This window comes from Alosa pseudoharengus, unplaced genomic scaffold, assembly GCF_046254945.1.
Source record: "Alosa pseudoharengus isolate Yale_2024_CS ecotype anadromous, Long Island Sound unplaced genomic scaffold, YU_APseudo_1.1 YU_APseudo_1.1_scf_4, whole genome shotgun sequence".
Taxonomy (NCBI): Eukaryota; Metazoa; Chordata; class Actinopteri; order Clupeiformes; family Clupeidae; genus Alosa; species Alosa pseudoharengus.
Window position 1 is genome coordinate 38858077 of NW_027468774.1, and position 12030 is coordinate 38870106.

General features: G+C 44.2%; 1 protein-coding gene across 1 annotated transcript; it reads right to left on the bottom strand.

Moving 5' to 3' along the window:
- Positions 1–289: 289 nt before the first annotated feature.
- On the bottom strand, positions 290–11466 carry tmc5 (transmembrane channel like 5). The gene is made up of 16 exons (XM_076266732.1): positions 11337–11466; positions 9093–9161; positions 8467–8540; positions 5973–6200; positions 5038–5177; positions 4777–4921; positions 3946–4112; positions 3724–3799; positions 3520–3617; positions 3329–3424; positions 3110–3185; positions 2846–2979; positions 2330–2409; positions 2034–2086; positions 1602–1670; positions 290–838 (listed from the first exon to the last, which is right to left on the bottom strand). Exons 1-16 carry the CDS (start codon positions 11464–11466, stop codon positions 290–292), a joined length of 2184 nt encoding a protein of 727 aa, XP_076122847.1.
- Positions 11467–12030: the final 564 nt, after the last annotated feature.

Consider the following 12030-nt stretch of genomic DNA (forward strand, 5'->3'; position numbering starts at 1 on the left):
TGGTCATATTGTGTCAGAAACATGTAAACATTTACCCTATTAATCCAATATGATGGAATCAAGAACTGAAATCATCACAACACTCCTGAGGAGAAAACACATAGAAAAAAAGTGAACATGTAAGTTCCAAAAACAAAGCATACAATAATCGCAGCTAACAATTTCAGCATCATCTTCATAGCCACTGGAAATTAGGCCCGAAGACTAAGAATTCTAGAATACCACCAATAAAGAAAATGTAATCTATCTGACATAAAAGTAACCCCTGATTTCCCTGATGTGATTCATGTCAGCGTTTGGGTCTGGGAGTCCTGTCTAAAAGTCTGGTCAGTGCTGCCTGGGCACCACGCGGAGTAAGTGGCTCTAGTCGGGGGAACCTCGGGGGCGTTGTGGTCGTGCTGCCCCAGGCTAGCTGGGGAGCAGGAGGCGGAGGAGCTGGGGAGGAGCCCTGCTTGTTCGGCCTCTCGTCCTCCACCCAGCACTCCACCCGGCTGCCCCTACCCACACCGGGGCTCTCCGGCTGCCTCTCCCCGGGGGCGGCGCGGGGGCTTTGGCCTTGGCCGGCTGACCGCGACGGGCTATTCCCCCGTGCCGCAGTGGAGGCGCTCCGATCAGACGCTCGCTGCGGCTGCTGTTGTGGAGACTCCACAGACGCGGCAGGCGTGGGCTGCACTGGGGTCGGGGCTGGGGCGGACGCCTGGGCACTCTCTGCTGCTGCTGGCCTGCTTGGCCCTACTCTACTACCCTTTCTGAGCCCCCTGGGGCCTGCCGTGCTCTGGGGCACTCTGAATGTCGTCGGCCTTTTGACAGCCTGTGCCCCCTCATCCAGGAAGCGCACCTGAAAAGCAGAGAGCCTGGCTTTGTGCTACTTACTCACTCACTCACTCACTGCTGTTGAAAGGACAAGGACAAGATCATCTGGGGTCTAGCATACAGTGTGCCATGAACGCCTCATAATGACGCATGTGCTTTTGTTTACTGACATACTTTCTCTATTCACACGAGCAGTCTTTTCTCTCACTCTCGCAGTGCAGACAAACAAATGCAGTAAAATCTGAATAATTGAGGATGTGGAATTAAGTGCCCCCCTTTGATGGAGAAAATAAAAAATGTCAGCGTTATTATTCTGGGCATTCATTTACATAATTACATGTTTCTGGCTCTCTATCAGCCGTCTGTAGTTGCACATCTAAGCTGTGCTTCTGTTCTTATTTTAACAACCAAGCTGTCACTTCTAGTATTTTTACAAAACGTCTTGTCAGATCTACCATCCAAAACATCTAGCCTAATAATACAGCATTAAAATAATTTAGAAAATGCCGTTTAAGTCCTGTATTTACAACATAATTCCCACGGCTGAATCATTAACACTTCTAACACCCACAACCCACTGCTGTGCATGAGTGCAAGCTCGTAAGCTAAACAAAGTGAGCATTCTCTTTCTCCAGCCTCCTCCGTGGTCAACAAATTGCTGCCTTCTGTCTGACTCCTTTAGTGAAAGCTCCTCTCATTAAATCAATTTGAGGCCGTAACTCGCGGTGTCTCAAGGTTAAGTGCCGTGCAGCTTAGCGCTCTGCTTGCAGTAAATAAAGACGACTCACCTGAGGTCTGGCCGTGCCCCCCTGTGCCATGCGCAGTTTCCCCAGCAGGAAGGCCTTGTCTTTCCCCTCCTGACAGGGCCAAAAGCAGCACAAGAAATGAAAAGGATTACCGAGGATGAGGGCGGGCAGCTCCCGAGGAAATCAATCTTTTAACTTTTGGGCTAGAGGAAGTAGGGCTAATGGAGCAGGGATGGATGGGGAGGACAGCAGAGCAGAGGAGAGGAGAGGAAAGGAAAGTAGTGGAGGGGAGAGAAGAGGAGGGCAGAGGAGAGAAGAGGAGAGGAGATGAGAAGGGGAGAGGTAGGAGAGGAGAGCAGAGGAGATGAGGGGAGAGAAGAAGAGAGCAGAAGAAAGCAGAGGAGAGGAGATGAGAGGAGAGGAGAGGAGAGGAGAGGAGAGCTGCCCTGAGGGCCGGGGGAAATAAGCACTCACGTTGATGATCTGCTCTCGCAGGAGGCTGATGAGCCGTTTCCGGTCCTGAACCACTTGCCAGAAAAAATACAGGACGATGCTAGAGAGAGAGAGAGAGAGAGAGAGAGAGAGAGAGAGAGAGAGAAAGAAATGCATTATTACTAATCTATTATCTACATGTGTTCTATGATAAAAAATACAATTTTGCATAGGGCTGATTTAAGCCCTATGATAGAACTATGATTCCAGACATGTTCAGTGAGCTTGATGTGTATAGGCTTACAGCATGATCGATAGAAGCAATAACAGGAGCTTGCCCTGAATCACAAGCTTGGACACGGCATCTATGGGCGCAGCCAATCCTTGGAAAGGCCCGCAGTGGGCAGAGGGCTTTAGACTGTGAACCAAAGAAGGGAAACCACACGATTTATGGGAAGTTCAAAGGTCTCAACAAGGCCTTTAGGATTCAGTTAAGATAACACAAAAGTTTTAGAACTAAAAAAAAAAAGGTGTAAAAAGTACTTCCTGGTTTTTGGCTTCATCAGATGCTCTAGTAAAATACAGTACTTCCAATCAAATACCAGTAATCTGAACAGTGTGTCTATCTAAAATTGTTAGATAGGTAAAGATGAGTGTCAATTTCCTACCCTGTTTTTAGCGTAGGACTTGTCATGTTAGTCATATGATACTCAGTTGTGCGTTGTGACTATCAACCCCCCTTAGCTGTTCTAAAAACGGCCGGGGCTCATTGCCATAGACTGTATAAAATAGCTTACTGCTTAGGCACTCCAATCAAGTGTATGTTCAATGTGCACACGTGTAGTGTGTCCTACCTCCAAACTGTGTAGCCCATTATGAACAAAGAGCCGATGTACGAGGGGAAGAAGAGCAACGCTATGAAGGCGGTTTTCATCTCCGCGGCGAGGCCTGGTCGAGTGGACGGCCGGCAGATCAGACTGATGCTCACCTGACACAACACACCAGAAAGAGCAGAAAGAAAACAACACCCCTCTGGAGCAGTGGGAAGAGCACACTGTTCTAGTACATTCCATCATGTTCGAAGTGCTACTACCAATGTCTGGAAGGTGAAGCTTTACCTTCTTCATGTAAAATATGATGAGCAACTTGACTATCTGAATGATTGGCAACAGAGGAGAAAAATACACCCCAATCCTGTAAACAGGTAAAAAAATAAAAAAAAGTATAGACTGTTTTAAATGATGCATCATGTATATATGTATAACTCAATAAATCAAAGACAGAATCTAGAACTAGAAGTAGAGAACAAAATGAGAGGAACGTGACAGAGTGCTTACCAAACCAATGTCTGGGCATAGATCAGATCTAGAACATTTCTGGTGATATTAAATTCTGGCGGTTTAAGAGTTTTCATGCACTTGGTTCCGATCAAGCTTGATGGACAGAAAAGAGAGAACACTATAGTTATAGAAATCTGGAGGTATTGGCACACTCAAGAGCAAAGTGCTTCATGCTAAAATCATCATACCTGCCCAAGTACTCTCCAAAGACGCATCCCAGCACACTGAACAGAAAGTCAGCGATGGCCATTCGGTAAACATCCTGACCCACAAAAGACTCCCAGCACTAGAACAGAGGGAGGACAACAGAAGCTGACCTCACATAGTCCCATAATGCATCTGATCCCCTCTGATATGAGTGGAAAACACCAGCAGATTCTCAGTGCACTTACAGAGAGGTTACTGGGTACATCAGTCAACCAGTAGTAACACAGGATTCCCAGAATCGACATCTTCAGCAAGACATCTCTGAGAGTGAGAGAGAGAGACACAAAGAGAGAGAGAGAGATGGAAAAGGATGGAACATATGAAGTTTAATGTCTATAGTATCCACAAGCACAAGTTGAACAAATGCATCAGCTAGCATGCTGATGGAGGTTTGGCCATTCCCTCACCTGGCCAGGCTGGCGTACAGCTTTGCACGGAGGTTCTCGTAGTTTTCTAATCGGGAGATGAATGCATAGAGCAGAGGAATCACCAGATTGATGAACGAAACCAGAATTGGCAGAAACAGAAAAAAGGCCTCAGATTTCAAGTCTCTTGCATGCAGAGCCACCTTAATCTATAAATAACAAGAGACATAACACACATCAACACAATCAGGTGGCTTGGAGTAGACAACGTCTCAGAGGCATTTAGATAACTTGCTAATACACACTATCAATACTACTGTGATGTTTGTAGCCTGACAACTGGCAGCCCTGGAAAGTCAACAATACGTTTTCTAGATGTTTTGTTCGAATAGAACGGCAAAGAGGGTTTTGGCTGAAATTATACCACATTTACAATACTACATTATTACATTTTTATTTTCAGACACAACTTATTTTCAGTTGTGAACTCACTTGTAGGTTATATGTGGACAAAACATAGACAGCAGCACAGGAGACAAACGCCAGGCCAATGTACAGCAGCCATGCAGCAAGATGGAGAGAGACATTTCTCAACCTGTCTGGCGTCCTAAGCACAGTCTTCTCTGTGGTATCCGATAAGGACTCCTTCAGGTGGGACACATTTAAAGCAAATAGTAAATGAACTGTCTGGATGACTGGATATTTCAGTCCTTGTCCCTTTCTTCCACTTTAACCACAATATATGACAATATTACAACAGCATACGGTACATGGCTATGGTTTTACATGGAGTTGACTGCTCTGTGTTTCCAGGCAAATATTTACTTTTTAATACATGTACAGTATTAACACACTGCTTAACTGTCTGAGCACCTTGATCTGGATAAACAGCTTCTTCTGGAAGCTGTGGATGGCCTTCTCATTCAAGATGCTGAAGTCCCAGCTGCATAACAGACGCCACGCACCACCCGTGGCAGGGCTATAAACAATCACGTTCTTCCACACTGATTTACCCAAACTAAAACAACAGGGATGGTTCAGTGCATATCCAAAGCAATTTAGTAATTCCTGTTAAATTGTATGATACATTTGAATGATTTGGGTTTAAGGCTTTTAAAGCTGCCCGAGTCTTACCTGTACACAATAGATATGCCACACAGCATCATATATGTTAACATGGTTAACAGATATGCCAGCTGCATGTCGTAAGAGCCAGCCTTTATCACCTCACCATTATAGCCTCCGTAAAACATGATTGACTTGTCAAAGTAACCCTGTGCAGAGAGACAAACAGACAAACTTGTACATGACACTGTCCTCAGTCCTTATACACATCACAAATAAGAATCACCTGTTAGGGGGTCTGTGTGTGTCATTTACATGTATTCATTTGGTAGCCACGACTTACAGTAGTAGAATAACATAAAATACAGTGCAGAGGAGACCTTAGCCGGGAATTACCATCTGTATCTGTCAATACTAATACTAGGGGATAGGAATGTCTACATTATAAGTACTAGTCAAAGTGTGGTAGGAGGAGTAAGTGGTAAAAGGACGAGGTAGAGGAGAGAAGAGAGGGAGGAGCTAGAGGAGGGAAGAGAGGGAGGAGCTAGAGGAGGGAAGAGAGGGAGGAGCTAGAGGAGGGAAGAGAGGGCAGAGCATGGTAAGTGTGCATCAGGTGTGTCAGGTTGTCAGAAGCGTTAGGAGAGGAGGTATCCTCTCATATTAACTCATGTCATATTATCCTGTAATGAACTCCCTCCCCGGTGTACTGTATAAGTATAAGTATATATACTTTTTTGATCCCGTGAGGGAAATTTGGTCTCTGCATTTAACCCAATCGGTGAATTAGTGAAACACACTCAGCACACAGTGAACACACAGTGAGGTGAAGCACACACTAATCCCGGCGCAGTGAGCTGCCTGCTTCAACGGCGGCGCTCGGGGAGCAGTGAGGGGTTAGGTGCCTTGCTCAAGTCTGGTCGGGGCTCGAACCGGCAACCCTCCGGTTACAAGTCCAGAGTGCTAACCAGTGTAGTGTGTGTGGTAGAGTGAATGGTGTCCCTCACAGCGGCAGTGAGCAGGTCCAGGCCTTCAAAGGTGCTGTTGGTGGTGCTGTTGTACATGTGCACAATCTCGGGCACGGTGATGAAGCTCAGGTTGAAGGCCAGCAGGAAGACGTTGAACATGAACAGCCACTTGATGAAGCAGAAGTAGGTGAGGACGGCCGAGTCGAACCGGCCGCCAATCTCCTTCAGGGCGCCGTGCCACACGTGCAGCCACCACCTGCGTAAAGACTGGACACGCACAAGAGAAGCGCCAGGTACTAAGTGAGACAAACCCCCAGCAGTCAGCTACAAGTCTGCAATCACACCTTTATGAATGACCTTCATGAACCTAAATCAGCAGCCCCACTTTCATGTACTATATCTGTTTGGCAAGATGACTTTCCAACTTCAAGGATAGGAAAATACAGTATGTCATGGTTTCCTATGTTGAGTGATCAATAGCATTACTGGCCTTGTGTTTAAGGTGTTGGACCAGAGGTTGCTCTTTAGCTCTGGTCCTTGAACTTAGCTGAATGCGGAAACCCCAACTGTCAGCAGTCAAAAATATGTAGGCCTACCTTAATTGTCTTGTATCTGCTAACAGGGTGTCTTTCCAACTTCAAGATTCATTCATTCAGCTTATCAAGATTCATTCATTCATCTTATATTTCATCCTTGGAAATTAATTTATGGCAGCCCTCATTTTCAATGATGTCGAGATTACAATTACAAATAAAACTAAATAGAATTAGGAAGATTAGGAGTTTTGGTAACACTGATCAATAGCATTACTGACCTTACTGGCCTTGTGCTAAAGGGGCTGGACCAAAGGGTTGCTTTTTGGCTCTGTTCCTTGAACAAAAAGAGTTTTTGGATTTTTTTTTTCCTTTTTCATACTTCTCTTAGCTTGGGATTGATCCACGTCTAGGGGGGATGTGTTATTTTCTGAGAGCTCACCTGCTTCCCACAGACAAGGGGAAGTCTGTTGAGAGCAGCCTTTCAAACAAGACAAATCCTTTTTGAGCTCAGCTCTACAGCTTTCAGACAAATGATGGATAATAGGCCTCATGCTCACCAGTGAGACTCGCTCCGAGCAGTCTGTGCAACATGTGCGCTTGACGGAGTCTTTGGAAAACTTTGCTTGGAGCACTCTATTCCTGCGACCGAAGGGAAAGCAGCTAAAATGAACAAAACTCCTGAATGACTGAAGAAAGACATTCACACACATAAAAAAGACAGGTGCCAGAAAAGACCTGGAAAGTTGTAGAGGAAGCTCTCACAATGAACCTAGCTCCCTATGTGTGTTATTTATTTCAACATACCAATACTAATTGCCTTATACAATACCATACAATACAATACAATACAATACAATACAATACAATACAATGCCTTAAAGCGATGGTTCGGAGTAATTTCACCCTAGGGTCCTTTGCACCATGACCCCGAGCCAAACACCCTCCCAGAACCTTTTTTCCCTTGGTCGAACCCTGGTCGAGTAGCGCTATCAAAAACGAATGACGTTCTGCAGTCGTGATGGAACCAACTTTTATCTCGTAAATTACCTCACTAATAATGCCCTGAATGGTACGAAACTTCTGCAGTAGTACAACTACGACCTTTAGTCCAATAACGAGGCATTCGAACGTTTGTAAGTGCACCAGGAGTTTATTTAAATAAGACTTGCCTGATTATCTGCTACTATACCGCTGCATCGACGTTTCTTCCGTGATTTGGGAAAAGCCTGTAAAAGTCCTGGCAGGAAGCATGCATAAGGATGTAGATCCAGGAATGCACTAATATTTTGTTCGTAGTCCAGTTTGCAACAATTATTAGTTATTACTAAGTTGTAAACACTTCGGAAAAAAAATATTTAAAACTGGATATACCAAAAAACGTTGATGTAATCGCTTCCTGCAAGGACTTTTACAGGCTTTTCCCAAATCACGGAAGAAACGTTGACGCAGTGGTATAGTAGCAGATAATCAGGCAAGTCTTATTTAAATAAACTCCTGGTGCACTTACAAACTTTCTAATGCCTCGTTATTGGACTAAATGTCGTAGTTGTACTACTGCAGAAGTTTCGTACCATTCAGGGCATTATTAGTGGGGTAATTTACGAGATAAAAGTTGGTTCCATCATGACTGCAGAACGTCATTCGTTTCTGACGGCGCTACTCGACCAGGGCTCGACCAAGGGAAAAAAGGTTCTGGGAGGGTGTTTGGCTCGGGGTCATGGTGCAAAGAACCCTAGGGTAAAATTACTCCGAACCATCGCTTTAATTGCTGTGTTGAAATAAATGACACATACTAGAGTTACTTTCAATATGAGTATGCAATTTCATGGTAGAGAATAGCTTATCTCCACTTCTATTATATTTGCTGTATATAGCACCTATATATCACCTATATATCACCTACAGTATATATACTGTATATGTAATATATATCTATAGCTACTGTAGGTATATATTCCTCTTGTCTACCTAATGTTCCTCTTCTCGTCACAGCTCACTGGCAGCGATCGTATGGCCTGGGCTCTTGGCTTACGTGGAATCTTCACTAGGTCTCTGACCAGCTCCAACTTGTCTAATGCACAAAACAACACAAGAGTCTGTGGCAATGAGTTGCTAAGAATGACAGGCCATTGGATTGTGTGAAATAAGATTGATGTCCTGGACCGGACATAACCCAACTCTCTCAAACAGTCCGTAGCCAGCAAACTGTTCAGAGGACGGGTAGACCTTGCCATGCCAGCTGTCCCTGTTGGCGGCCTGCACAAGCACTTTCTTTCATGGCCACAGCACAGCTAGACGTGACGCATTTCTCACCATTTTCTATCTCCGTTTTGATCTCCGCCTCAGACAGTCCAAGTTTGCACAAGGCCGTACTCGACCGGTGCAGGAGGTTCATTTTGTGGGGGCGTCTTTTACTCTCTGACACTGTCCTCTCTACCTCTAAGAGACAGAGAGAGAGAGAGAGAGAGAGAGACAGAGAGAGAGAGAGAGCATCTTTGATCATATCAACTGTAGTTCATTATTACTGATATTTAGGCTGGGTGATGTTTAACGTGACAGCAGCAGAAAAGTGGAACAGAAAAGAGATCAGGTGGCTTGAGGATCTCAAGTCCCAGCTGCTCACCCAGGCTTGTATTACTGATGTCCACAGTGTACCTCTCTTTTGAGTCCAGGTTGGCCCCACTGCCTGTACCTGATGAGAGAACAAAACAACAGCAGAGTTTTTCTGTGTATTACGTTCTACGTTTCTGCACATACTACATAAAGGCTACAGATTCAGATATGGATAGTTTACCTCTTCTCTGTTGCCATTTTGAGCTCCCTAGTTGAGGTGGAAGGTAAATCTCCTCCACTGCAGTTGAGTTTCCGTTACTCTGCCCTCCCTCATGATCTGAAACATCATTCTGCCCTTGCTGATTCAGCATTGCATAATTGCCATGGCCTGACAATCTCCTGGAACTGTTTGGGAATTTGTAATTGAGGTGATTGCATAGTGGTGCAGATCACACACCGCAAGCAAACATTAGTTTGTTCACTTTACTTTAACACTGTTGGCCAAAATCACCCAACTACAGCTAACAGACAAATATTTCTAAGAAGGTATTATGTATGTACTAACACACCTTCTGTTAGCAGCATCCCTTGGCTCCTTATGTGGAGAAACAATCGTCCCATAGCGTTTTTGCATGCTGCTTCCTCCTTCTGCTTTGCAGCTGTCAAGCTAGCCCAATGTAAGGTAAGTTTCCAGCCTATAATTATTCCTATCAATCTTGAGAAATACACAGAAACAAAATAGTGAGCTATATTCATGCGGTTTTTTTAATCAATAGTAAATTTGGGCTAGCCCTCTATTGATAGCCTTCTACAAAATCTAGCAGCTAGCATATTTACGTAAACATTGCAGTAGCTTCTAGGTTGTGATCAACTCATTATGATTAGCCTAGCTTAAGATAAGTAGCAGCTAAGCTATTCAAAGCTGTCTGGTTATTTAGTTTAGTGACGAACTTAATAAAATAACTAACTTGTACAGGAAAGGAATACTAACTTCAGGGAAAAAAGACAGAGCCAACTTGAGCCAGGTTCTTTCCCGCAAACAAATCTCAACCGAAGGTAGCTATCTATTTGCTAAGAACATATTTCTGCTGTAGGCCTAGAAACCTGTTGTTCAGTTGAACCAAAGATCTTTTGTTGAACTGATTGGATTAGAATTTCTAATTCAAAATTCCAAGAATCTGGGGATTCCAAAAGAAAGGAATTCGGAATGTCACCCAAAGCAGATGAATAACAGTAAAAATAAACAACAGATTATTAATAATTCAATGATTAATAATTAGATATGACAATATAATAATACGAGAAGAAGAAGAAGAGGACGAAGAAGAATGACAAAAAATACACAAGTTTCTGTAAGCATATCAGGCCAAATGTTAAATATTATGTGATTTTTTTGTGAATGTCTACTCTACCAAACACCACTCCTTTCATCATCTGGGTGCCTGCGTCTTGTTAGAGATGACCAATAAGACATCGGTAGGTGGCAGTGTTGAGACATAGATGATTCTGGAAGATTTCTCTTCAGCCAGCATGTTAGCCTACTTGGCCTTTTGTATATGAAGTCTATGAGCATAACCACACCAGAGCACTCCATAATTTATACATTCTATGCATGTATGCAAGCACAGACAATGGTATTGCAGAGATTCGCCTTAATTTGTAGGCTATAGATGAAATTAAGCGCAGTTCTACTCAGTGTCTGAAAGATAATATCTATGATTTGAACCGAACAATGACTTCATTAGAACAGTTATTGTAGCCCTGAAATTGAATATGAAGGCTAGTTAGGAATTAATAACCAAATTGAGATAACCTTCAAGTGTTAATTGTATTTTCAACTATCAGGTTTTAAGTATACTTTTTGGAAAAAAAAAACCTGTAAAATATCAAAATGCGTTTTTAATTTTCATTTAATTACCTTTTTTTTGCTGATGTCAGAAGTTAGTCACAGAACAGTTTATTCATATGTCAGGATGATGGAGTCATGGATGCATTCATGCACCTTCCTGTTTGTCTGTTTTTCGTTTAATGAGCCAGGGCATCATTTTAAATTGACTGGTAAAGCGTCCTCTGAATGCGAACCAAGGAGATAACTTTCATCCCGAAGGCATTTTCTGTGCATCAGTCGCTTATGAATCTCATTCTTTACCAATATTATTTATTCATTGCGTGTCAGCATCTGAGCTGACTCTATGTGTGAGTGTGTGTGTGTGTGTGTGTGTGTGTGTGTGTGTGAGAGAGAGAGAGAGAGTAAGAGAAAGAGAGCAGAAGAGAATGCATTGGGTCCTAAACCAAATATGCACATTTCATTAACCTCTCTTATTGTTGGCTGGGTTGTAGTTTGCAGCCGCCTGTTGGGCAGCAGTGGGATGTTGCTGCAGCTCTGTCGGATGACCAGAGCCTCTGACCTGCATCAGCACCAGATTGGCACAGCACAGCTCCATAGTGACCCCCCCGTGCCTTCCCCCATACCTGTCAGAGGGATTATGGCAATGCTGTGCTGACGGCTCGAGCTGACCCTCAACACACCGGCCAGGCGCCAAGGCCAATTAGCTGGTGTGAGGCCCTCAGCACCTCTCTCTCAGATACACTATGCTCAGTGCAGCAAATCAGCACCTGTGTGCGTGTGTGTGTGTGTGTGTGTGTGTGTGACCTACTGTACGTGTAGTGTAGTACCTTCCTATAAGCCTGCAGCGTGTGTGCGTGTGCCAGTGTAATCTGTGTACGGTGAAGGACAGAGTTGTGACACCTCTGTGACACTGGCAGGCCCACTCACCCACTCCCTCCTCGCTGGCGTGGTCTCTCACTGGCTCCTCACCTCCTAATTTGTGTCTCACCTGTCCTAGATGCTTAGTCAAAAGTGCCACAGCCTGAGGACCAGTCAAACAGACTAGAAGTTTGAGTGCAGGATCAAGCAGGTTTAATGGACTATGTGGGGGGGGGGGGCATAGTACTGCCATGTGAGGTTTCCCTTGTGGTACATGGAAGTGAGCACATCAGTTTAATAT